The sequence below is a fragment of the Patella vulgata genome, chromosome 6, assembly GCF_932274485.2.
Source record: "Patella vulgata chromosome 6, xgPatVulg1.2, whole genome shotgun sequence".
In the NCBI taxonomy this organism is placed as follows: Eukaryota; Metazoa; Mollusca; class Gastropoda; family Patellidae; genus Patella; species Patella vulgata.
The window spans coordinates 73,188,770-73,215,903 of record NC_065884.2 but is presented as its reverse complement, the minus strand read 5'-3'; the positions used below and the strand labels follow the sequence as shown (position 1 = coordinate 73,215,903).

The window sequence follows — 27,134 nt, the reverse complement described above, 5'->3', positions numbered from 1 at the left end:
TTGGTTGATGCTTTGGGACACGATAACTTTAGTTCTAATTAAGTGAGATTGATGAAACTTGGTGTATAGTTTCATTACAGTAATACCTTGACTAAGTTTGATAATGAGCATTTTCTGCTCAGGGTAAGCAGAGCGATACGCAATTTGATTGGTCGAGACTTTGGAAAACAATAACTCTCCTACTTTGATTGTTAGACTATAAGTAAAGATATACTGTTTGATTGTTCAATACTTTGTAAAAGATAATTTGTGATAAATTTATATGTGTCCTCTAATTATTTTCCTATTTCGCCGGGGGACATCAGCCTCACTGTTGGCTTGTTTCGAAGTACAACGCATGTGCCGACTGCATAAAAAATATCTCAACCAATCATGGGAGCTGAAACATAATTGTTACTTAAAATATGTCACGATTCTGCTCACAATCATGGGAGCTGAAACATAATTGTTACTTAAAATACGTCACGATTCTGCTCACCCCACCTCAGCTGTCGGGACTGGCAGAACTGTGACAGGACTGAATTCTGTATCACTTGATTGCAATTCTGTCAATTCGGTACGCTCCGGACTGACAATCGAGCACCCCCTATTAATTTGATGTAACGTGTACCGGTATATAAGTTCGTTGTAGATGATTGATATCTGTTATTTAAAGTAGCTAAGTCTCTAACTCAATATCATCCAAAATCTTCAACATTGAAAACACAAATTATTTGTCAATTTCAATCAACATTGATGCTGTGATCTAACCGGAAAAAGATGGGCTTCTGATATCCAATATTTAAGACAAAATAAAAATTTTGCCATTGGTACACGAATCATGTACCATAATGCGTTTCAGCCCCAGTTCTAGCAAGAGACTCGAGGAACGAGGCTAGACTTATTGCGCCAACCAAACAGTGTATGTAGACTGGAATAACCAGGCTCTAGAAATTTGCATTCGATTGAGACTGCGGGCTTATTTCGCGGAACATAACTGATTTGAAATTAGAGTAAAAACGGAAACCATTGAATGTATAGCAGTTTATATACATTCATATTACAGTATTATATGAGTTGCGACCCACTTGTGTCAATTTCTAGGTCCCAAATGTTAGCGATTTAGCTCCTTTAATGTTCAATTAAACACGATGAAACATAATTTAAGAATAAGATACTCTATGGTAATGATATGACTAAACCCAGTTATTCTATTGCACAACCGTAGGACGTTAAAATCCTATTTTATTAAAATTCTATAAGTTTTATGGTTGATAATGTATGGCGCTTGATGAAGATTATCAATTAATATTAATTATTTACTTTATTCAGGTTCAGTATTTATCCTATAGTAGTCATCTAAACTGATGTTTACAAGCTAACAATTCAACTTTATTTACTTACAGATTTGGAGAGAATATGTAACCTACTATCTGAACCATCGTAAATTTTAAACAGATTTCTCAGATTATGAACAAACTACTTGACTTTGGATAATATAAACTTACCTGTGTGTTTAAAATTACCTCCCGTTAAATATAATCCATTGTACGACTAAATATCCCAGCAAATAAAAAAGTTCTCTCTTGTTAAATTGAAGTCCTCACCAACTTTGACATCGAGAAATCAAAAATGTAAGCTAATTATGTCACTTATCGGGACAGATCATTTTTTATAAGGGGGTCTCAGCAAAGCTTGTCTACGACAGTTCAAATTTTGTGTATGAATAAGCTATTGCTCTCGGACCAGTAATGAGTTTGGGCGTTTCCGTCTTGCATTAATTATTTGGTTAGAGAGTTGGGTAGGGTTATTTCTTTTAAACACAGGTGCTGAACAAAAAGAACGACATTCCTTTAATATTTCCTGATGAACTTAAGCAGTCCTGTCAATTAACCTCGGCAATCGGCTGTTATGAGGTAAATTCATAAATGCTGATGTATTTTACATTTGCCTCGGCAAAATTAATAACGGAGGCCATTGAATCATTGAATAGGTATAAAACGTCATTATTTCATTTTTTTTATATAAATACTAAAAATTAAATTCAACAACAAATCATAGCGCACATCGGTTTAATTATCGGCAGATATAGTTCCATGTCTTTCTATTTCTCTTCGAATATTATTTCCGTTGTGCAAAAACTGTATTACAATTAATTTTCAAAAATCCCGGCTCGTTTTGAAATTCACAGGGCAATGTATCCATACAATTGTTCTCTCAGATATTAACTTTAGGCCTATATTAATCACAAGTACAACTGCATTTTGAAATCCACAGAGAATGGAATTTTCGGATGGCATTTCGTAGATCGCGATCATGCCTCAGCCAACCATGCCATATGAGTAACTGTATACCACACAGGTGCAGTGAAAATGGTTAAATTGAGCGCGAAACTTGCACAAGTTTTTCCCACGGTCTGCATAATTAACACACAAGACCCAATAATACATGCAATCTGTGATACCTCTTTTGACAAGTGATTTTTTGTTTTAAATACATTTTTATAAAGACGATAAATGATGTTTGGATATCAAAAAAATGGTCTTATCAACAATGTTTCGATTTCAGTATCTGTCGAATAAACCAAAAAAAAAAGTAAATTTATCAGGAATATTATGGACGTGAACAGTCGGAATGTGAATTAAATATGGAAATTATTGAGAAGCGGTGGCCTTTTTTCATAGTTTTTGTGGTAATCATAAAACTTTGAAAATATTATCAATTAAAATTATGAAATAAAGTATGTTTATTTATAAATGTTAGCCACAGAGTTGCATATAATTGACAGAGATGTAGGGTCTAATATAATTTATTAAAATATATATAATACACACTAACGCAGGGTATTTACAATTATGAGGTGATGATGATGATGTGAAAAGCAATATTTACGCGTATTCGTGTAATCGGTGATATATTCATTGTGAATATAAAAGATTTATTGTAGCCCAAAATGGAAATTTCTTGAATTCTGATTGGTCGAAAAGTGGCGTCGAATGAGTATAACAGTCCTCTAAATTTCCTGGGCGACTCACTGCGAATGAATATTTTCTGGGTGCTAGACTCTGTTTGCAGTGGCCAAAAATTCTACACCTCAAAACTTTATTCTTGGAAATCTTCATGAATTTTTTCTTGTATGTCATCAACAATGAAAATCAACCATTGGCTTATTGAAACACTCACCTGAAACACATAAAAAACAAAATTAGTGAGTGTATTTGAAGCATAATAAGTAAATTTAATTTCAAGGCTGGTCTGAAAATAACGGTTGCTATGGTCATTCTATCATAATCAGACTGGTCAAAATCGAAGATTTTCAACAAGTGAATAAAAATACTACAATTTATTGAATTCCGTATGGATCGTAATATATTTTTAAAAATATACAAGTCGGGCTGATACTGATATGAATAGGACAGAGACTGATTTTCATACATAGGCCATGTTTTTTTCCCAAGAAAAAGAATCACATTCACAGCGTCGAAATGACAACGTAAACAAGCATAGCAACCACATGCGTACGCTACACAGCATATATCTACACGGTCACACGAGTGTATGGACATTTATCAAACACGATATGCAATTTGTTGTCACTGCTGGAGTTCAAAATCATTTAAAAAGTACATAAAATACACTTACGATTTCTGTTTCGATCTTTAAAATTATCGCAGAGTGACCTCCCTTTCCAAACAGACACAATTAACCAGTCGCTTAGTGAACCAAATAGAATGGAAATGAGTGTTTATCTTATTACGTCACGGATATTTTCATTACGTCAAAATTGTTTTCCTTGGTATTTACGTCATTAAAACCAAAAAACGACCGTCAACTATCGCGAAAGAAAGAATTCCAAGAAAAATGTTAAATATTTTGGGCTACAATATCGATAAACACCTCCTGTTTAGAATTTAGAGGACTGTTATTGTCCATTTGATACCGCTTAAATTTTTCATTAGAGGCGATCGATCGCTACGCGATCTCGGCCTCTAATGATTTAAGCGGTATCAAATGGACAATAACAGTCCTCTAAATTCTAAACAGTCGGTGTTTATCTCCTAAGTAGACTGACAATCAATTGTTTCCAAATTAATTTTATTGTCATCAGTTGCCATTTTTGTTGCCCAAACTCAAACGATCGGAAAGGTTGCGCATTGATGTGATTGCAGCACATGTGATTGTCAAAATTTGTCAACCATTTACCCCTTCAACATATTAAGATGGTTTAGCTCATCATGTCACATGAACAATGTTATGATTAACTTAGTCGAAAATACAAGTAAAAACATTGACTTTTCAAGAGAGAACTTTTTTTTTCGTTGGGATATTCAATTGTGCAATCGATTTTATTCAACCAGAGGTGTTTTCAAACACATAGGCAAGTTTTTAGTAACAATTATTCAGTAGTTTGTTCACAATCGACGAAATCCGTTCATGATTTACCACGGTTCAGATAGTAACAGCTCAACTTTATAATATTATCCCGGTACTCAGTATTGGTCCTCTAGTAGTGATGCAAGCTAATAGATCATCTTTATTAACTTATAGATTTGAAGAGAATTTCCTCAAAATCTCTCTTTACAAATATTTTCTCAAAATAAACTCAATATTTGGATTTGTTATTGTCAAAAGTAAACTTGAAAGATTTACAAATTGATGATGATGAAAGGGTATTTTAAATATGGTTTAAGTTGGGAATAAGTTTATATAATCTATTATAGATAATAGAATAATCTTGTTAAGACTAAGATATAGATAGGCCTATAGAATATAATGTTTATATAATCTTGTTGAGACTAAGATATAGATAGGCCTATAGATTATAATGTTTATATAATCTAGTTAAGATTAAGATAGAGGGAGCCATGTTTGATCAATAAGTGAAACTAACCACTATGTGGTGTCAGGTTCCCTACCTATGTTGGTCAAGAAAGTTCCTCAGGATTTTAGGATCCCCGCCCCCTATTTGCTACCTATATTGGTTGAGAAAGTTTCTCAGAATCCCTGCCCTCACTCCTTTTCGGTGGTGCCACATGGCTGACCATAGCACCTCTGTCTGGGCAAATTTCCTTCATATCACACTGACGTATGCTTGTCTTCATTAGTGTATCAAAGTAGGACATTAAACCCCATTTTATTTCTTCATGATCAAAATATGTTTTAGCTCTACCCGTTTTATTTCTTAATGATCAGGATATGATATGATCAAGCTAACATTTTCTTTCTTTTTTTTTTAACAGAGAGAAGATTAAAAAAATGTCAAAGCGTTGTGTCTCAAAAAAGAACTATAAATGTGATATTTGTGGTAAATCATTTAAAGACAATTATAATTTAAGTAAACACATTATGATTCATACTAGTGAAAAACCCTATAAATGTGATGTTTGTAAAAAATCATTTATAACTAGTGGTAGTCTACAACAACACACCAGAACCCATACCTTTGACAAACCCTTTTGTTGTTATGTGTGCTGTAAATCATTTATCACTAGTAGTATTCTACAACGACATACAAGAATTCATACTGGTGAAAAACCCTTTTGTTGTTATGTGTGCTGTAAATCATTTATCACTAGTAGTATTCTACAACGACATACAAGAATTCATACTGGTGAAAAACCCTTTTGTTGTTATGTGTGCTGTAAATCATTTATCACTAGTAGTATTCTACAACAACACACCAGAACTCATACTAGAGATAAACCATATATATGTGATGTTTGTGATAAATCATTTACCTCTAGTAGTAATCTACAACAACACACCAGAATTCATACCGGTGACAAACCCTTTTGTTGTGATGTTTGTGATAAATCATTTATCACTAGTAGTAATCTACAACACCATACCAGAATTCATACTGGAGAAACCGTTTTCTAATGTCATGTTTACAATGTATACAGAAGTAGTTTGTAATGAAGGGGCGAAAAGTAGAAATTATGAATTGTAGTTATAGGCTTCGATAAAATTGTAAGACAAAATAAAAATTTTACCATTGGTTCACGAATGCCTTTCAGCGCCATTTTGTTACAAGGGACTCGAAGGACGAGGCTAGGCATATTCCACAAGTCATACCAACAGTTACGTCATATTCCCATCTGGGGAGCATGCGCAATAAATACTAAATCAGTTTATGTACATTTATATTACATTATCAATTTGTGTTGCGAACCATTTGTGTCAATTTCTAGGTCCTAAATATTAGTGATTTAGCTCCTTTAAATAACAAATACATGCAGATTGTTTTGGGGTGACCTTTTCCCTGTATGTAAATAATCAGTAAATGTTCATATTTTTGCACCAACATAGATAATTTTGGATCAATTTTTCTTTTAATGATAATTGATAAGTTCGTAAATAGTATTGTACGATGGCTCAATAGGTCATTCATATTTCGATATTAAACCCTTTCTATAGAAATAAATATATAATTGGCAAAAGTTATACAATTGTAATGTGCTCAACAACCCTTGTTTTACTATTGAATATTATTCCCCACAGGAAAAATTTCAAAATCATTTAATTGGTTAACATAAAATTGGTCAATGTCAAAGTATATGAGTAAAATAATGTAACATATTTTATACCCTGGCTTAGACAATCTGCTGTAGATATTACATCTAATTAATAAACTTATTATTACATTATGTAATATTTGAATCAAATTTATTTTATTATATTAAATTGTTATTAAATTTGTTTATTTCTATGTTTAATTTGATTAGTTTTTCTTATTCTCTTATTCAAATCTCATAGAATCTTATTCCAAACCCATCTAGCTTTAGTTTTACATTCTAAATAAAGAGCAGTGTAATATGACACTTATACATTACACCATCTGAATAGATAATAATTAGGCGACAATTTATTGTCTTTGAGAGATTGATGACAGGATTCTCTTCAACAAATCTTTGAGGTCACATTCCCAAACTTGAAGAAATCTGGCTGATTTCTAGTTGGTCTTAAGACTGTATTGTTAAACTATTCTTATTTCATCTTTAAAAATCATCACCATCCCTGGGCCCTTATTCACGAAAACTTAACTGAGATAAAATCCAAATTTTAGTAATTTGATTGGATAATATTCGATTGATTTTAGTGCTTAGCCAATCAAAATTGAGGTATCTACTAGAATTTGGATTTTATCTTAAGTTAAAAGTTTGTGAATCAGGGCCAATGTCTTTTAAAAACACCTTTATATTTTCTCTTGATTCAGGGGGTGCACAGAGGCCCCCATATCCCTGTCACTTACACTTACAACTTAAACTTATAAATTGCATATAGAAACATTGCGCTCAGAAACACTCATGTGTAATGAAGCGCTATATAAATCGAACAATAATAATAATAATAATAATAATACCACATGCCTTCTTTTCATCAATATAAGAGAGCGAAAGAGATGGGGTTTAACATCCACTCGACACAAACTAGGTTGTTTTGGGACTAACATATGGTTCAACTTTATTTCAATAATTTGCTTGTGCATAGGGGTCATTAGCAGTGGGAGTAAATCCAGGAACCAGAGAAAACCCACGAGGTTGAACAGGTGACCCTAGCACTGTGAGGAAACCGGAGGACCCGGAGAAAACCCACGAGGCTGAACAGGTGACCCTACTCTTTATCACATACACCTGGGGAATCGAAAACATGCCAGTTAAATCAATGACAGAACTTATGATACAGCGTACACATGCTAACTATTCGGCCATCCACCACCACCCCTCCCTCCCATCAACATAAACACTGGGTATTAATTTAAAATTAATCGGATAATCACATGAGCCTCCTGGGTGTCCTGAAGCAATTGTAAAGGTCACGAATATATACAGTAGATATGAAATATAAATATTCCAATTGTGGTTTGTACATATCGTGTATATATAGTGTATATAGCCATCTTACAATTTAATCGTTCCTCTACTTTTATTTTTTTATTTTTTTACATCTTTTCAATATATATGTTTGTACTTTTATGGAGAGGGGGTCTATAGGCTTCTGTCTGTTCTCCAATCCAGTTTCTGTGAATAAATATTGTTTAGAAAAAAAAATGTATTTGATTTTTAGCTACATGTATATTAATGATAATCACCATTTCTATACACAAAGAATAACTCCAATGATATATAGGTATATTAACTTCATTATAGATGATTAAGATGCATTATTTATTGTTTAATTAAATATTTAAATTTATAAAACAAATAACAGATGCATTATGTAAGATTTAGATAAAGAGCTGATTGTTCTTGCTATAGCTCAAAAATAGATAATGAAAAATTTCTGAGCAGTTATATATGTTTGAAGTTTTGACATGATGAAGTGTAGACTGTTTATTATCATAGCAACAGTATTTGACAATCTATTGTAGCATTAAATTTCACAGATGTTCTGGGTCTACCATTGTCAATAATTGGGTCTTTTATTGTCAATAACTGGATCTATCATTGTCAAGAATTGTGTCTATCATGTCAAAATTGTCAGTAATTGGGTATATCATTGACAACTACATTTAGATCTATCATTGTCAATAACTGGGTCTATCATTGTCTATAACTGGGTATGTCATTGTAGTACAAAGCTGAAATTTCCTTGATTCTGAAATTCATTATGTATTGCAATCTAATTAAAATATAGATCTATATTCCGTTTCGTTTTTTATACTTTCGATGGCCTACACTACATGAAGATCTAACAAGTTATAGTGGGAGTTCACGTTCTATGAGGTCAGGTACCAAGCAAGCAACATTTGACCCGATTACATCAGTCATTCGATTAACCAATTAGCGACCGCCATGTATTTTTTATCTACTTTTGCTTTGTTTTGATTTCTATTGCCGCTAATGTCTACCCACAGTTCCGCGCAAAAATGGTCAAACGCTCGATTCGACAGACCATTTGATTGGCTGACCCCTCATTTCAAGCAGAACACGAGTTAAATAACAACTCTTCCAGATCCAAGTGTAATAAAGACAAGTAAAATCGAAATTTTGAACTATAAAAACGAAACGAAATTGGATCTGTGTTTTAATCAGATTGCTTGTATTGGGGTTGGTGATCAAGTGGTCTGAATCGACACTTGTATCTTGTCCCCTGAATATAGCCAATTTACACTTGGTACCAGGCCACGATAAATTTCAAGAAATTGACCCGTTTACATTACTCTAAAATAACCGGTCTCAGAACCGTGCCAAGCACACCAAATGTGGAACTCTTCACAGAAAAGTTAATTTCAGTCCCTATGCAAGTTACCTGGATGAAAACAATTCTGATAGTAGATTTAGTTTGAGCAGCCATTTTGACAGAACTTATAACAGAACTGTCAAAGTTTGCGGGGGGGAAAAAAGGTCAAGGTTTGTTTTGCGCACGTGCAGTGATCTGTACTGAAACCGTGCTCAGACCGAATAGCGTTTACACTGCGAAAATTTGACTGTGTCGTGACTGGTGCCGTGCCAAGACCATCTCATTACAGTGGGCCAGATACTCAAAACGGCATGCTTATGTTAGACCTGTTTACACTAGAAAAAAAGTAACAGTGCCTGGTACCGTTCCTGGCACGCTTACAATTTGTAATGTAAACTGGGTTTATGTGCAAGCGATAGAAAAATAATTGTACCAAAATGATCTCTCTCTGTCTTTCAAAATAACCACTTTAAATATACTAATATCAAATGGTGAATTTTGTTTCAAAACTGAACAAAAGTTAACTGATTTACAGAAAAAAATAACTTCAAAACAAACTCTTTCAAAATTGTCTCAGCAATGGCTCAATTTACAGACTAATATTACACTAGGAATAGTCTGAAGCTATTTCCCTACATCATGATACCTGTTAGTTGTGACATTTCCTTAAAAAATTACCTCTTTAATTATTCCAATTTAAAATAACCAAATTAATGAAATAGCTAAAGTGATTTGAAATCGAGTATACGGACATCTTCACTAAATTCAAAGCGATTTGGCAATTAGATAAAAACACCGTTAATTGTAATTGATTTATCTTTTACGCACTTGTTCACCGACATGAGTTACTCGGGTTGGAGACGGTCCGTGTCATATTTTTGACTTCCTTCAAAAATGGCGGCAATCTTTTTCAAGCGGATGATAGGTACCAGTATAGAAGACCAGTATAGAAGACCAGTATAGAAGTTTATTACAGGTCACACGATATATTATTTAATGTTAAAATGTAAATTTGATAAACACTAGAATTCTCGCGACATATTCATATTTCATACATATGGACTAAGCCAAATAAAAGTACTAACATTGACGGGCTAAAATCGAATCTCAAAACTTTTGTAAGTTACTCAGAACCGTCGTAAATTTTAAACGGATTTCATCGATCATGAACAAACTACTTATCTCTGGTTATTATCAACTTACCTGTGTGTTTGAAATCAACGCCCGTTAAATAAAATCCATTGCACAATTAAATATTCCAACGAATAGAAAAATTCTCTCTTGAGTATATTTTATTATTATTATTATTACATGTATTTATATAGCGCTCCTTTCATGATAAACATGTTCGAATGATTGGAAGACAACTACGTCGGGCGAAACCAATGAAGTTGTTGCGGGGGTGGTTTAACTTGGACAGATCTACGTGTAGCAATTAAAACAATGCCAGATCGTTTGAGTTTGGGCAATGAAAAATATCAAATTAAAATAGGCCAATTACATAGTAGGGGTTTCAGGTCGTGTGACCATAGAGTGAAATCTGACAGCCAGCGTCTGAAATATAGCCCACTTCAATCTATGATTCTGAATTACTATTTTATTTAAATGTATTACTAGCAATTGTATTGTAATAGTTTAGTATCAGTCTCAATATCTGCAAAGATTCAGACTCAAAAATTATTGAAATGTAATTGAAATTACCATTTATGTACAGGAAAGGCACGAGAAAATACCGCTCTTATGATGTGTGATACCCCAAGCTGCGACAATTACAGCCGTAGAAATCAGGATTTTTCTGTTTTGCTGACTGAATTTTGCTAAATTTTGACTAAATATAGCCTACATTTTTTGTGGTATCATCCAGATTATAAATATTTGAAATATTATCATTCAAATTATTACGATTTTAATAAATTTTACCTGACTATAACATGCGTATTTGGGTTTTAAAATTGGTACTAGCAATTCTGAAGGGAAAATACCGATTATGACGTCACTCAGATATGACTGAAAAGCACTTATTTTGGTTCCATGGTAGGCATTGACTGGTATAGAGCATTTTGATTACATTATTGACATCAATCTCGAATTTTAAAATTGCATAACTTTGGATCTAATTAGAATATTTTGATGAAATAAAAAAAATTGGGTAGCATTTATGTAGGCCTATATTTTCAGAAAATATTTTTTAAAAATTTTTTTCTGTCATTTAAAATTTAGACCTGAAACCCCTATCTCAAAACTTATGTAAGGTACTGTCTGAACCGTCGTAAATTTTAAACAGATTTCATCGATTTTAAATGAACAAACCTTTTAACTCTGGTTATTATAGAATTACCTGTGTGTTTGAAAAAATCATCTCCGGTTAAATAAAATGCATTGCACAATTAAATATTTCAATGAATAAAAAAGTTCTCTCTTAAAAATTTTGACTATTTACTTGTAATTTCGATTGAGTCGAAGACAACATGGCTTTTGATGTTAAACCCCATTTCTCTCTCTCTCGCCGTTACACCCTAATGAAATTACTGGGCAAAATGGCCACCCACTGTTCGCAAATAGTGTTAAAGTGTGTAATATCAAGGTTGTGAACCCTCTACATGTAGATGTTACAATTTTTACCCAATTTCGATTTGTTTATATAACAAAGATCTTGGTTCCTTTCGATATTCGCGCATATTGGACCATATCTTTCTGGATTATAGTCACTGATTTTACGAAAATATTGTGACTAGCTTGTGAATCCTCTAGAGGTAACAATTTTTGTGTGATTTTAAAAACCGTTTCAATATATCGTCGTTACTCCCTGATGATGGTAGAGTTCAAATTTCGTGAAAATCGGAACGAAACTGCCTGACAAAATGGTCACTCTTAGAGGTCAAAATTGTTATCTGATTATGATTGATGAAACTTAAACTATATGTTTATATCCAAAAGATCTTGCATACCAAAAATCAACTTCGTGGATTATGACCCCTAATTGTACCAAAAAAAATCACATTTTAGAGGTGTCACTTTTTATGCATTGTACTGTTGATTTTTAAATGATTCCTTGCAGAGGCGTAGGCATAAAATATATATTGGGGGGGGGGGGGTCCGCAACCCTAACCCCTAACCCTAACCCATTTTTTAAACGCCTAAAAAATATAAACAAACACCATGTGACCATGCTGTCTACCAAGACACCGCGTGCAAAAGCATTATGGTTACGTTGCTGGCTGAGCGGGCGAAAGATATATGGTTTAGGCGGTTATGTTTTTGGGTACCTACATGCGATTCACTCTGATAAGTGGCAGAAAACAATTAACAAAATATTACTGACAGGCTAACTAGACCACAATTTTATGGAACACACAGGTACTTTTCACTTCACACATGTTTCCAGGATGATTATGTCCGTGTTTTATTTTAGCAATATAAACCATAATATGGGGATATGTACAGGTTTTATACAGATAGAATCTTAACTAATCCTAATAATTGTTGTAAATAAATAGGAGTTTGGGCCTACTATGTAAATTTGGGGGGGGGTGTCCAAGTATATTCAGACCCCCCCCCCCCTAGAAAAACAATTGGGGGGGGGGCGGACTCCAGGTGTGACGCCCATGATTCCTTGTTAACCACATACTGCTTCATCTGTGGTAAAAAACATTCAACCCAAATAAAGAGATACCTTGTTAACCTCATGTGAGCAAGATGTTACCACATACTGCTCCATTTGTGGTAAAAAAAATGTCTTGACTTTTTAAATGGCGATTGAGTCGTTACTGATATTTTATCTGAGTTTGAAAAATATACCTGTGTTTATGGATAGTGTTTGAAATAAATTGAATTCTGAAATTAATTGAATTAAGCTGTGAAATTATGGCCATTTCATTACTTCTACTAATTTAATCCAGGTTAAATCTGTCATTTTCTAACCTGGAATAAAACTACAGCATTTCTAGTCAAAACCTAGAATGGTTTATGGTTAATTTTGATAAAAATAATTAAACAGTAAATTTAATTATTAATGGGTTTTCTTTCAGAGAGAAGATTCAGGAGAAAAGCTGAAAATGTCAAAACATTCTGTCTCCAATAAAAACTATAAATGTGATATTTGTGGTAAATCACTAACAAACTATGCTAATTTAAGTAAACACATGATGATTCATACTGGCGAGAAGCCATATATATGTGATGTTTGTGGTAAATCATTTAACCAAAGTGGTAATCTACAACGACACACCAGAACTCATGCTTTACAAAAACCCTTTTCTTGTGATGTTTGTGGTAAATCATTTACAACTGGTGGTAATCTACAGCAACACACTAGAATTCATACTGGTGAAAAACCCTTTAGTTGTAATGTTTGTAGTAAATCATTCAGGGCTAGTAGTAATCTACATGTACACACCAAAAGCCACACTGGTGAAAAACCCTTTTCATGTGATGTTTGTAGGAAATCATTTAACAATAGTAGTAATCTACATCGACACACTAGAATTCATACCGGTGAAAAACTCTTTTCTTGTGATGTTTGTAATAAATCATTTACTGCTAGTAGTGATCTACATCAACACACTAGAATTCATACTGGTGAAAAACCCTTTTCTTGTGATGTTTGTAATAAATCATTTACTCGTAGAACTCATCTACAGGAACACATCAAAATTCATACTGGCGAAAAACCCTTTTCTTGTGATGTTTGTAAAAAATCTTTTACCACTAGAAGTGGTCTACATAGACACACCAGAACCCATACTGGTGAAAAACCCTTTTCTTGTAATGTTTGTGGTAAATCTTTTACCTCTAGTAGTGATCTACATGTACACACCAGAACCCATACCGGTGACAAACCCTTTTCTTGTGATGTTTGTAAAAAATCATTTACACACCATAGTAGTCTTTTTCATCATAAAAGAATTCATACTAGAGAATAAGACACCCAAGATAAATCATTTTCTTGTCAATCATTATTTTTGTAATTTAGACATGTATATATATCATATATATGTTTGTAATATACCATAGATAATTTGAAAGAAATAATATGTATACATATCTTTTTAATATAGACATATTTTATAGTTTTAAAGTATTTGTCAGTGTAATATACCATAATAGCATATTTTATAGTTTTAAAGTATTTGTTGATGTAATATACCGTATATAATAGCATATTTTATAGTTTTAAAGTATTTGTCAGTGTAATATACCATATATAACAGCATATTTTGTTGTTTTAATGTACTTGTTGATGTAATATACGGTATATAATAGCATATTTTGTTGTTTTAAAGTATTTGTCAGTGTAATATACCGTATATAATAGCATATTATATAGTTTTAAAGTATTTGTCAGTGTAATATACCGTATATAATAGCATATTTTATAGTTTTAAAGTATTTGTTGGTGTAATATACCATATATAATAGCATATTTTGTTGATTTAAAGGATTTTTCAGTCTTGATAGTAGAGAGAGGAATGGGACTTTGACCAGGTCTTTTTGGGACTAACACATATATTTATCTCTTAATTCGCTTGTGTTCAGGGGTTGTTAGTAGCGGGAGAAAACCTCAGTACCCCGAGAAAACCCATGAAGTTAGATAGCGGACCCTACTCCTTGTCACTTAAAACCATGGGATTAAACTCAGGACTAGCATACATGACATGGCTTATGATTGTGTTCGACCACCTCCAAATGGGATTTCATCGATCATGAACAAACTACTTATCTCTGGTTATTATCAACTTACCTGTGTGTTTGAAATCAACTCCCGTTAAATAAAATCCATTGCACAATTAAATATTCCAACGAATAGAAAAATTCTCTCTTGAGTATTTTTTATTATTATTATTATTACATGTATTTATATAGCGCTCCTTTCATGATAAACATGTTCGAATGATTGGAAGACAACTACGTCGGGCGAAACCAATGAAGTTGTTGCGGGGGTGGTTTAACTTGGACAGATCCAACGTGTAGCAATTAAAACAAAGCCCGATCATTTCAATCGTTTGAGTTTGGGCAATGAAAAATATCAAATTAAAATAGGCCAATTACATAGTAGGGGTTTCAGGTCGTGTGACCATAGAGTGAAATCTGACAGCCAGCGTCTGAAATATAGCCCACTTCAATCTATGATTCTGAATTACTATTTTATTTAAATGTATTACTAGCAATTGTATTGTAATAGTTTAGTATCAGTCTCAATATCTGCAAAGATTCAGACTCAAAAATTATTGAAATGTAATTGAAATTACCATTTATGTACAGGAAATGCACGAGAAAATACCGCTCTTATGATGTGTGATACCCCAAGCTACGACAATTACAGCCGTAGAAATCAGGATTTTTCTGTTTTGCTGACTGAATTTTGCTAAATTTTGACTAAATATAGCCTACATTTTTTGTGGTATCATCCAGATTATAAATATTTGAAATATTATCATTCAAATTATTACGATTTTAATAAATTTTACCTGACTATAACATGCGTATTTGGGTTTTAAAATTGGTACTAGCAATTCTGAAGGGAAAATACCGATTATGACGTCACTCAGATATGACTGAAAAGCACTTATTTTGGTTCCATGGTAGGCATTGACTGGTATAGAGCATTTTGATTACATTATTGACATCAATCTCGAATTTTAAAATTGCATAACTTTGGATCTAATTAGAATATTTTGATGAAATAAAAAAAATTGGGTAGCATTTATGTAGGCCTATATTTTCAGAAAATATTTTTTAAAAAATTTTTTCTGTCATTTAAAATTTAGACCTGAAACCCCTATCTCAAAACTTATGTAAGGTACTGTCTGAACCGTTGTAAATTTTAAACAGATTTCATCGATTTTAAATGAACAAACTACTTAACTCTGGTTATTACCACGCTTCAAAATACCACGCTCGCCTTACTGCTTCTATAGAAACGAAACGTGGTACGCTGCTTCGGTACCACTTACTATTTAATTATAGGGATTTTACATTATTTATAGCTAATTTTTCAAAATATGTTGACCATTTAATCAATTTTGATGTTTTTATAGGCTATAGCCTATATTTATACTTTATCTTAAAATAAATTATAATACAGATAGCCGATCGGTCGGTTGATGCATACGGTTAATAATACGGTGTAACCTTTATTATACCCAATTTAAAAAGACCCTACGTGGTACATTGGAATATTAGATAGGCGTAGATATGAAACAAAACGCGGCAGGTAAAAATTAACGTGGTATAATAAAATATGGGGACGATAAGAAAGAACCATACGTTGATATTTAAAAAAAATAAAATGATGTAAAAGAATCCGGGGCTGCGAGAGCCGTACCACGCTTACTTGTGCTATAGACACAAACGGAACGTGGTACGCGACTTCGGTACCACGTCTTTTTAATTTATAGGCACTTTACATTATTTGTAGCAAAATTTGCAAATTGTGTTGATTATTTATCCCATTTTCATGTTTTTATATGCCATATTAATATTTACACTTTATGTTAAAATTAATTACAATGCAGATAACCTATCGGTCGGTTAATGATCATACGGTTAATAATACTGTGTAAAAGTTATTATACTATACCCTGCTTAAAAAGACCTTACATGATATATTGGAAATGAAATGGGGTTTAGTTAAACGTCCTACTGTTCTGCTCCGACGACTTAGCTAATGAAGACTGGCATACGTCATACAGTGTTCTGCGAGGGAAATGTTTTATCCACATATTTTATCACACCCCCTTTTCACCTGCCACGTTTTGTTTCATATCTACCCAATATACCACGTAGGACCTTTTAAAATGTGGTACAGTGTGTGGCCTGTAAAGACTAAAAGACATCAAAATGGATTAAATAATCAACATAATTTGCAAAATAAGCGAAGTCGCGTACCACGTTTCGTTTGCATAGAAGTAGTAAGGCGGGCATGGTATCGTTATCTCAGCCTCGGATACAATTGTAGCCTACCAATTTTTTTTTTTACTTATCAACTCATTGTACTTTCGCATCATCCTCATATTTTATTGTCCCCCGCCTTTCGAAGAAAGCAGGGGACTATTAAAATGGGTTTGTCCGTCTGTCTGTCTGTCTGTCTGTCTGTCTGTCTGTCTGTCTGTCTGTCTGTCCGTCTGTCTGTCTGTCCGTCTGTCCGTCCGTCTGTCTGTCCGTCACACTTTTTGGGACACAATAACTCTCTTCCTAATTGAGCTAGAATGTTCAAACTTGGTGTATGTGTTTATTAGGCCAATGCCTTGATGGAGTTCGAAGATGAGCATTTTCCGCTTAGGGTAAGCAGAGATAAGCAATTTGATTGGTTGATGCTTTGGGACACGATAACTCTCTTCCTAATTGGGCTAGAATGTTCAAACTTGGTGTATGTGTTGATTAGGTCAATGCCTTGATGGAGTTCGAAGATGAGCATTTTCCGCTTAGGGTAAGCAGAGATAAGCAATTTGATTGGTTGATGCTTTGGGACACGATAACTTTTAATTGAGCTAGAATGTTCAAACTTGGTGTATGTGTTTATTAGGTCAATGCCTTGATGGAGTTCGAAGATGAGCATTTTCCGCTTAGGGTAAGCAGAGATAAGCAATTTGATTGGTTGATACTTTGGGGCACGATAACTCTCTTCCTAATTGAGCTAGAATGTTCAAACTTGGTGTATGTGTTGATTAGGTCAATGCCTTGATGGAGTTCGAAGATGAGCATTTTCCGCTTAGGGTAAGCAGAGATAAGCAATTTGATTGGTTGATGCTTTGGGACACGATAACTTTAGTTCTAATTAAGTGAGATTGATGAAACTTGGTGTATAGTTTCATTACAGTAATACCTTGACTAAGTTTGATAATGAGCATTTTCTGCTCAGGGTAAGCAGAGCGATACGCAATTTGATTTTTATATGTGTCCTCTAATTATTTTCCTATTTCGGCGGGGGACATCAGCCTCACTGTTGGCTTGTTATACCACGTTTTTACCTGTCCCGTTTTGTTTCATATCTAGCCAATAGTCCAATATGTATAGAACCAGTAAGGCGGACGTCCTAGGTATCAGAATTCGATACTGATCGAGATAACCGTACCACACCCGCCTTACTGCTTCTATACAACTGAAACGTGGTATACTCGCGGTTACCACGTTTTTTGTACCGAAGTCGCTACGACGTTCCGTTTGTATAGAACCAGTAAGACGGGCGTCCTACGATTATCTCAGCCCCTGATTGTATTATGCCACTTTTTTTTAATTATCAACTCATGGTAGATTGGGTATATATGAAACAAAACGTGGCAGGTAAAAACGGGGTATAAAAATATGTGGATGATACGAGATAGTTAAAAAAAAGTGGTATAATACAATCCGGGGCTGAGATAACCCTACCACGCTCGCCGTACTGCTTGTATACAACGGAAACGAGGTACGCGGCTTTGGTACCACGTGCCTTTTAATTCGAGGCTGAGATAACTGTATAGCCTACAATTTGTCAACTTGTGACCTGTAAAAAGATTTGATCCTATTATGGCCATGACACTTTGACATGAATTTCGACTGAAAAGGGTTTTAAAAGTCGGTAGGAAACTGGTTGTTGAATGCTGCCTTTTTCCTAATGGCACTCTTCCGAAGTAGCTTAACCATTTCAACCCGCGAGTTTGTTGTGTGTTTGTGAAATAGCTTTATTTAACGTCCGATTGTTGTAATCCTTATATTTGTTATTCCACGTTTACCCTTTTTTAAATGGGTTAGAATACATGGCCTATAAAAACATAAAAATGGGTTAAATAATCAACATAGTCTGCAAAATAAGCCAAAGTCGCATACCACGTTTCGTTTGTAAAGAAGCAGTAGGGCGAGCGTGGTACTCTTATCTCAGCTTCGGATTCTATTGTACCACGTTTTTTTACTTATCGACCCATTGCACTTTCGTATCATCTTCATATTTTATTATACTACGTTTTTACCTGCCACGTTTTGTTTCATATCAAGCCTATAGCCCAATTTACCACTTAGGGTCTGTTTAAGTAGGGTATAGTACAATAACTTTTACACAGTACAAGTATTATTAACCGTATGATTATTAACCGAACAATCGACTATCTGTCATGTAATTTATTTTAACATAAAGTGTAAATATGGCCTATAAAAAAACATCAAAATGGATTAATTAATCAACACAATTTGCAAAATCTTCTTCAAAAAATGCAAAATTTCTATAATTATAAAAGCACGTGGTACCAAAGTCGCGTACCACGTTTCATTTGTATTGGAGCCGTAAGGTGAGTATACCACGTTTCAGTTTATAGAAGCAATAAGGCGGGTGTGGTACGGTTATCTGGATCAGTATTGAATTCTAGTATACCACGTTTTTGTACCGAAGTCGTGTACCACGTTCAGTTTGTATAAAACCAGTAAGGCGAGCGTGGTACGATTATCATTATCTCAGTCTCGTATTCTTTTATATCACGTGTTTTGTACCGAAGTCGCGTACCACGTTCCGTTTGTATAAAACCAGTAAGGCGAGCGTGGTACGGTTATCTGAGCTCTGAATTTTATTATACCAGTAAGGCGACCATACCACGTTTCCGTTGCACAGAAGTAAGGCGAGCATGGTACGATTATCTCAGTCTCGTATTCTATTATACCAGTAAGGCGAACATACCACGTTTCCGTTGCATAGAAGTAAGGCGAGCGTGGTACGGTTATCTCAATCTAGGATTCTATTATACCACGTTTTTTGTACCGAAGTCGCGTTCCACGTTCAGTTTGTATAAAACCAATAAGGCGAGCGTAGTACGGTTATCTCAGCTCTGGATTCTATTATACCAGTAAGGCGAGCATACCACATTTCCGTACCGAAGTCGCGTACCACGTTCCATTTGCATAGAGCCGGTAAGGCGAGCGTAGTACGATTATTTCGGCCCCGGGTTCTATTATACCACTTTTTTTTATTAACTATTAACTCACGGTACTCTCGTATCATCCACATATTTTATTATACACCTTTTTTACCTGCCATATTTTGTTTCATATCTACCCAATATACCACGTATGGTCTTTTTAAATGGGGTGCAGTATAATATTAATACCCTATAAAAACATCAAAATGGATTAAATAATCAACATAATTTGCTAAAGTCGTGTACCACGTTTCGTTTGTATAGAAGCAGCAAGCGAACGTGGTACTGTTATCTCAGCCTTGGATTCTACTGTACCACGGTTTTTTTTTACTTATCAACTCATTGCACTTTCGTATCATCCTATTTTATTGTACCACTTTTTATCTGCTACGGTTTGTTTCATCATCTACCCAGTAGTCCAATATACCACGTAGGGTCTTTTTAAATGGGTTACAATAAATTTTACACCGAACCTAAATGGCGATTATTTTAACGGACCGATCTACTGTCTGAATTAGAATATATTAAACATTAAGTGTAAATATCATCTATAAATAGTATAAAACATCGAAATTCATTAAATAATTAATGTAATTTGCAAAATAAGCTTTTAATAAGGTAAAATCACCAAAATTATAAAGTATGTGGTACCAAAATCTCGTACCACGTTACATTTGTATAGAAGTAATAGGGACGAGCGTGGTATTTTGGAGCGTGGTATTTTGGAGCGTGGTATTTAGCCACTGCCATTTGCTTGCGGACCCTCTACGGGTCACAATTTTCATCTGATTTTGTCAAAACTTTAAATATAAGTTTATCCCCAAAAGATCTTGGTTCCTTTCGATATTTGCACATATTGGACTATATTTTTCTGGATTATGTTCAAGAGGTAACAATTTTTGTGTGATTTTTAAAAGCATTTCAATATATCATCTTTACTCCCTGATGATGGTTGAGTTCAAATTTCGTGAAAATCGGGACAAAACTGCCTGACAAAATGGCACATATGTCACAATTGTTATCTGATTGTGGTGAAACTTAAGCTATATGTTTATATCCAAAAGATCTTGCATATCAAAACACAACTTCTTGGATTATGGCCCCTAATTGTACAAAAACAATCACATTTTAGAGGTCACACTTTTTATGCGATTGTACTGTTGATTTTTAAATGGTTCCTTGTTAACCACATACTGCTCCATCTGTGGTAAAAAAACCTTCAACCCAAATAAAGAGATACCTTGTTAACCTCATGTGAGCAAGATGTTACCACAAACGGCTCCATTTGTGGTAAAACAATGTCTGTTGCCTTTAAATGGCGACTGAGTCGCTACTGATATTTTATTTGAGGTTGAAAAATATACCTGTGTTTATGGTTAGTGTTTGAAATAAATTGAATTCTGAATTTAATTAAATTAAACTGGCTATTTCATTACTTCTAACAATTAGATCCAGGTAAAAATAACATGATCTGTCATTTTCTCACCTGAAATAAAACTACAGCATTTCAAGTCAAAAGCTAAGATGGTTTATGGTTAATTTTGAAGGAAATTATTAAACAGTAAATTTAATTATTTATGGGTTTTCTTTCAGAGAGAAGATTCAGGAGAAAAGATGAAAATGTCAAAACATTCTGTCTCCAATAAAAACTATAAATGTGATATTTGTGGTAAATCATTCAAAGACAGATGTAATTTAAATAAACACATGATGATTCATACTGGCGAGAAGCCATATAAATGTGATGTTTGTAGTAAATCATTTAACAATAGTGGTAATCTACAGAGACACACCAGAATTCACACTGGGGAAAAACCCTTTTCTTGTGACGTTTGTAGTAAATCATTTCCCACTAATGATAGTCTACAACGACACACCAGAACCCATACTGAAGAAAAAAAAAACTTTTCTTGATGTTTGTAGTAAATCGTTTACTCGTAGCAATCTACAGCAACACACCAAAACTCATACCAGAGATAGGGTGAACCATGCACTCTACAGAAATACAGTCCATCGCTGATAGTTCGAGACTACCACTGAAGCATGCACATTAGCCGTGTCGAGACCAACTTTCTGACAGTATGATACTATAAATAGCCATGGCACATGCAATTCTCTACAAATCTATTAACTATTACAACCGTCAAAAACCGAGGTCCCATCTATATATTGGAATGCATGTAAAAGATCCCCTGGTAGTTGGAATTTGATATAAGAGTAGGCGATAGTGCCGCTGCCCGTTCGAAATTTCCCTCATAGCACACTGTATGGCGTATGCCCATCTTCATTAGCCCAGTATAGGAGCAGAACAGTAGGACGTTAAACCCCATTTCATTTCATTTATCCGATTTGGTTTAAACTTGAAATGTATGTTTATAACCCACAAATCACGGTTCCTTTCGATATTCGAGCATATTGGACCATCACTTCCTGAATTATGGCCTCTGAGCTTGTTCTCTGTCCATCTCTTGCCAAATGTGGGCGTATCTTGCATGGCAACTGCTTTTCTATCTTTTAAACTCACTCATGTGGCAACTTACCAACAGTGCAAGATTAAAATTTACTTTTATTTAAAGCTGAACTCGGATGACAAAACTACACTGTAGGAAAATCATTTTCTTGTCAATCATTATTTTTGTAATATATCTTTGTAATAGACATTATATGTATGTATATATCTTTGTAATATACCATTGATAATAGCATATTTATTGATGTAATACGTTATATATAATATCATATTCTAAAGTTTTAAAGTATTTGTTGATGTAATATACCATATATAATAGCAAATTTTGTTGTTTATAAGTATTTGTTGATGTTTTAGTTTTAGGCTTAAAGTCCACTCATCTTTAACCAAGACATTTTGGAACTAACACATTATATTTATCTGTTAATTCGCTTGTGTGCAGGGGTTGTTAGAAGCGGGAGAAAACCCATGATGTTAGATAGCAGACCCTACTCCTTCTCACTTAACACCATGGGATTAAACTCATGACTAGCATACATGACATGGCTTATGATTGTGTTCGACCACCGCCAAATGAGACGAAAAACTTCTTTATTCGTTTGACTTTTATAAATATGTAGTTACGAATTTATTAAAATTTTTGCTAGAACTCGGCGATTTTTTTCCTAATTTAGTTGATTGTAACCAATGACGTATATATTGTAACGGTTCTCAATTCAGAATCACCTCATGTAGTTTCGTCTGTTTTTATATGCCCACATATTGTTATCTGCCCACATATTGTTATCTGTCACAAGTTTTATCAGATTTTGATGAAACTTAAAACATATGTTTATGTCCCAAAGATCTTGGTTACTTTCGCTATTTGACAATATCAGACTGTAACTTCCTGGATTATGTTACACTGATTGTACGAGAAATTGCCTTGTTAGCTTGTGTACCTTCTAGAGGCCACTATTTTTTATCAGATTTTAAAAACCAGTGAAATATATCATCGTTACACCATAACGATGGTTGAGTTTGAATTTCGTAAAAAATAGGATCAAAACTGCCCGACAAAATGGCCAATCCTTATATGCAAATAGTGTCAAGGTATATGGTACCAAGGTCGTGGACCCTCTGGAGGTCATAATTTTTTTCTGATTTTGATGAAACTTAAAATATTTTTATATCCCGAAGACCTAGATTACTGTAGATATTCACGCATATCGGACTGTTACTTCTTGGATTATGGCCCCTGATTGTACGAAAAATCACGTTCTTAGCTTGTGAACACTGTAGAGGTCACAATTTTTATCCGATTTGGGGAGCCACGGTCGTTAAGACGCTGGCTCGCTAGCCTGGAGGTTGTGTGTTCTATCCCTGCATTTGCCGAGAAAGTTCATCCAGATTTTCCGACGTGGTTTCCCCTTGTCAGTGGTGCAGAACGGAGGGCCTGACGAGGACAGCTGTCTAGTCCTTGGATGATACGAAAAACCGAGGTCCCGTGTATATATTGGAATGCATGTAAAAGATCCCCTGGTAGTTGGAATTTGATATAAGAGTAGGCGATAGTGCCGCTGCCCGGGCAAAATTTCCCTCATAGCACACTGTATGGCGTATGCCCGTCTTCATTAGAGCAGTATAGGAGCAGAACAGTAGGACGTTAAACCCCATTTCATTTCATTTATCCGATTTGGTTTAAACTTGAAATGTATGTTTATAACCAACAGATCACGGTTCCTTTCGAAATTCCTTCCATCACTTCCTGAATTATGGCCTCTGAGCTTGTTCTCTGTCCATCTCTTGCCAAATGTGGGCGTATCTTGCATGGCAACCGCTTGTCTATCTTTTAAACTCACTCATGTGGCAACTTACCGACACTGCAAGTATTTATTTTTATTTAAAGCTGAACTCGGATGACAAAACTACAGAAATAATTAAATAAAAAATTATTATGTCTATAAATATGGGGATAAATTTTCTACTGTTCTGGGTCTACCATTGTCCATAATTGGGTCTATAATTGTCAATAACTGGGTCTATCATTGTCCATAACTATCATTGTTGCACAAAGCTGAAATTTCCTTGATTCTGAAATTCATCATCTGGGATGAACTGGGTCGACGTGTTCGTCAGCAAGTGAATCCACCACTGATGTTGCAGGACCTTCAACATGCTCTTGCTGAGCAGTGGCAACGTCTTCCTCAGGTAGTGTTTACTAATGTTCTGAGATCCATGAGAAGACGTTGTGTGGCAGTACGAGACACTAGAGGAGGCCACAACCGTTACTAAACACTTTATTCCGATTGTTCTCCAAGTCTGTGAATTGCATTTTGGGGGGTACTGTGACATCACGAACGTTATCAATGTCAAGGACTTTCGGCGAGACGTATTCTTGCTTTCTGTTGATGTCAAGGTCTTCTGTGCACAACATAACACTAAAATAGTTGCCTTAAACCAAATATTAAAAATCTAGTCCCCAAAATCCCGAGTGTCAAGTTTTTAATTTGGCTGAGTATAATTGTGGTGTTTGTAAAAAATCATTTATCACTAGTAGTCATCTACAGAGACACACCAGAACTCGTACCGGAGAAAAACCCTTTTCTTGTGATGTTGGTAAAAAATCTTTTATCACTAGTGGTAGTCTCCAGATACACACCAGAATTCATACTGTAGAAAAAACCTTTTTCTTGTGATGTTTGTGGTAAATCATTTACACAAAGTAGTAATCTACAACAACACACCAGAATTCATACTGGTGAAAAACCCTTTTCTTGTGATGTTTGTAAGAAATCGTTTTCCACTATTGACAGTGTACATTCACACACTAGAACCCATACTGGTATAAAACATTTTTCTTGTGACGTTTGTACTAAATCGTTTACAGAAAATGGTCATTTTAAGAGACACGTTATGATTCAAACTGGGGAGGGAGCATATAAATGTGATGTTTGTAGTAAATCATTTAGTTGTCATAATCATCTACAGGAACACACAAGAATTCATACTGGTAAAAAATCATATAAATGTGATGTTTGTAATAAATCATTTAAAACTAGTAGTAATCTACAACAACACACCAGAACTCATACTGGATAAATACCCTTGTGATATTTGTTGTAAACAATTACACAGATGAGAAGTCTACGTAATCATAAAAGTATTCAAACTTGATATTCTGAAGAAAAAATCATTTTTCTACATTATTAATTAGACATTAATTAACTTATCCAGACCATAATCAACTCTCGGTGTCATCGCTAGTCTGCGATATTTAGTGGATTTGAATACATTCTGTGATGGAGGATTTAACATAAAAATGGATAATCAAGACTTGGTTTATTATCGCACCAAAGTTAGTAATGTCGTTCAAGGCTTGTCTAAAATTGAATTGCTAATATCTCGGTTCAGAGTCAAACAATTTGACCGAAATTTTCAGCATATTCTGTTTTCGTAGTTTGTGAAAGCGCTTGAAAAGAAGAAATTACTTCTTTCTTTCTAAAACCTAATGTATATATATATATTCTATATATATAATAACTGTTTTAGATTTACCTGACAAAATGTCGGGCCCTAATGAAATGGTACCTGACATTTTTAATTTATTGCCGGACATGCATTAATATTATTAAAAAAAGACAAATCAGTGCCTGACAAAATGACAGGCACCAGAGGTTTTGTGCCTGACAAAGCTTGAATCTGTGCCTGACATTGTTAGTGGCATGTGCCTCATTTCCAGACTTTGCCTCATTTCTTTGTATTTCTTTGTTTATTTACAATGTAAAGTGGCACAGAGCAGTCAGACTGACTGGATGTTCAGCAATATAGAAAACGATTATTATTATTATTATTATTACACAAAGTGTTGGCCCTTGGCCTAGATCTTGAGTCATTTTCGGCATATTGGGTCTGAGACCTAGAACTTTGGTGTCTTTGACCCAACTGTCCCATGACCCAAGTGTATTTGTATTATATATAGCTATTTTTAGTGTATAAAATATTTATTTTCTAATATTGTTAATCTATCACAATCTTGTTGCAGCTAATTATTTTGAAATCTGTGGAAAGTAAAAGAAGAATTGTCCCCCTTTTATGTTTTCAGCCCAACATTTTGCTTTCATTATCTCCCTTTAATACTTAAGCTCCCAAATTTATTATTTTTAAATTATGAACAATAAGACAACACAGCAACCAGATGGAATTTTAAACTGTTTTTCACAATAATATACACATGTTAACACATTATAAGATTTTAAAAAATTGTTTGGTTAATTTAGGTAGAAAGTCTATGTCAGGTAATATAATCCCCTCTTCTCATCACATTCCCAGCTTCATGAATTAATCTGGCTACAGAAACAACAAATATTGTATTGTAAATAGATAGATAGGCCTACACTATCTCACTTAATATCTTCTGACTATCTATTTATCAAAAATTCTGCTTGTACTCAGGGTAGGTTGGATGGTCGAATGTTTAGCATGTCCGCGCTGTATCATAAGGTTTGTCATTGAGTCAAGTGGCGTTTTGTTTTCGATTCCCCGATTGTACATAGCAAGGAGTAGGGTTGCCGGTCCAACCTCGTGGGTTTTCTCCGGGTCATCCGGTTTCTTCCCACTGCTAAAGACCCCTGTGCACA

General features: G+C 34.3%; 1 protein-coding gene across 1 annotated transcript; it reads left to right on the top strand.

The window, feature by feature from the left end:
• Window positions 1-13,186: 13,186 nt before the first annotated feature.
• On the top strand, window positions 13,187-26,954 carry LOC130013223 (gastrula zinc finger protein XlCGF7.1-like). Its single transcript, XM_056101986.1, has 3 exons — window positions 13,187-14,081; window positions 21,639-21,714; window positions 26,950-26,954. Exons 1-3 carry the CDS (start codon window positions 13,218-13,220, stop codon window positions 26,952-26,954), a joined length of 945 nt encoding a protein of 314 aa, XP_055957961.1. The 5' UTR covers window positions 13,187-13,217.
• The last annotated feature ends 180 nt before the right edge of the window (window positions 26,955-27,134 follow it).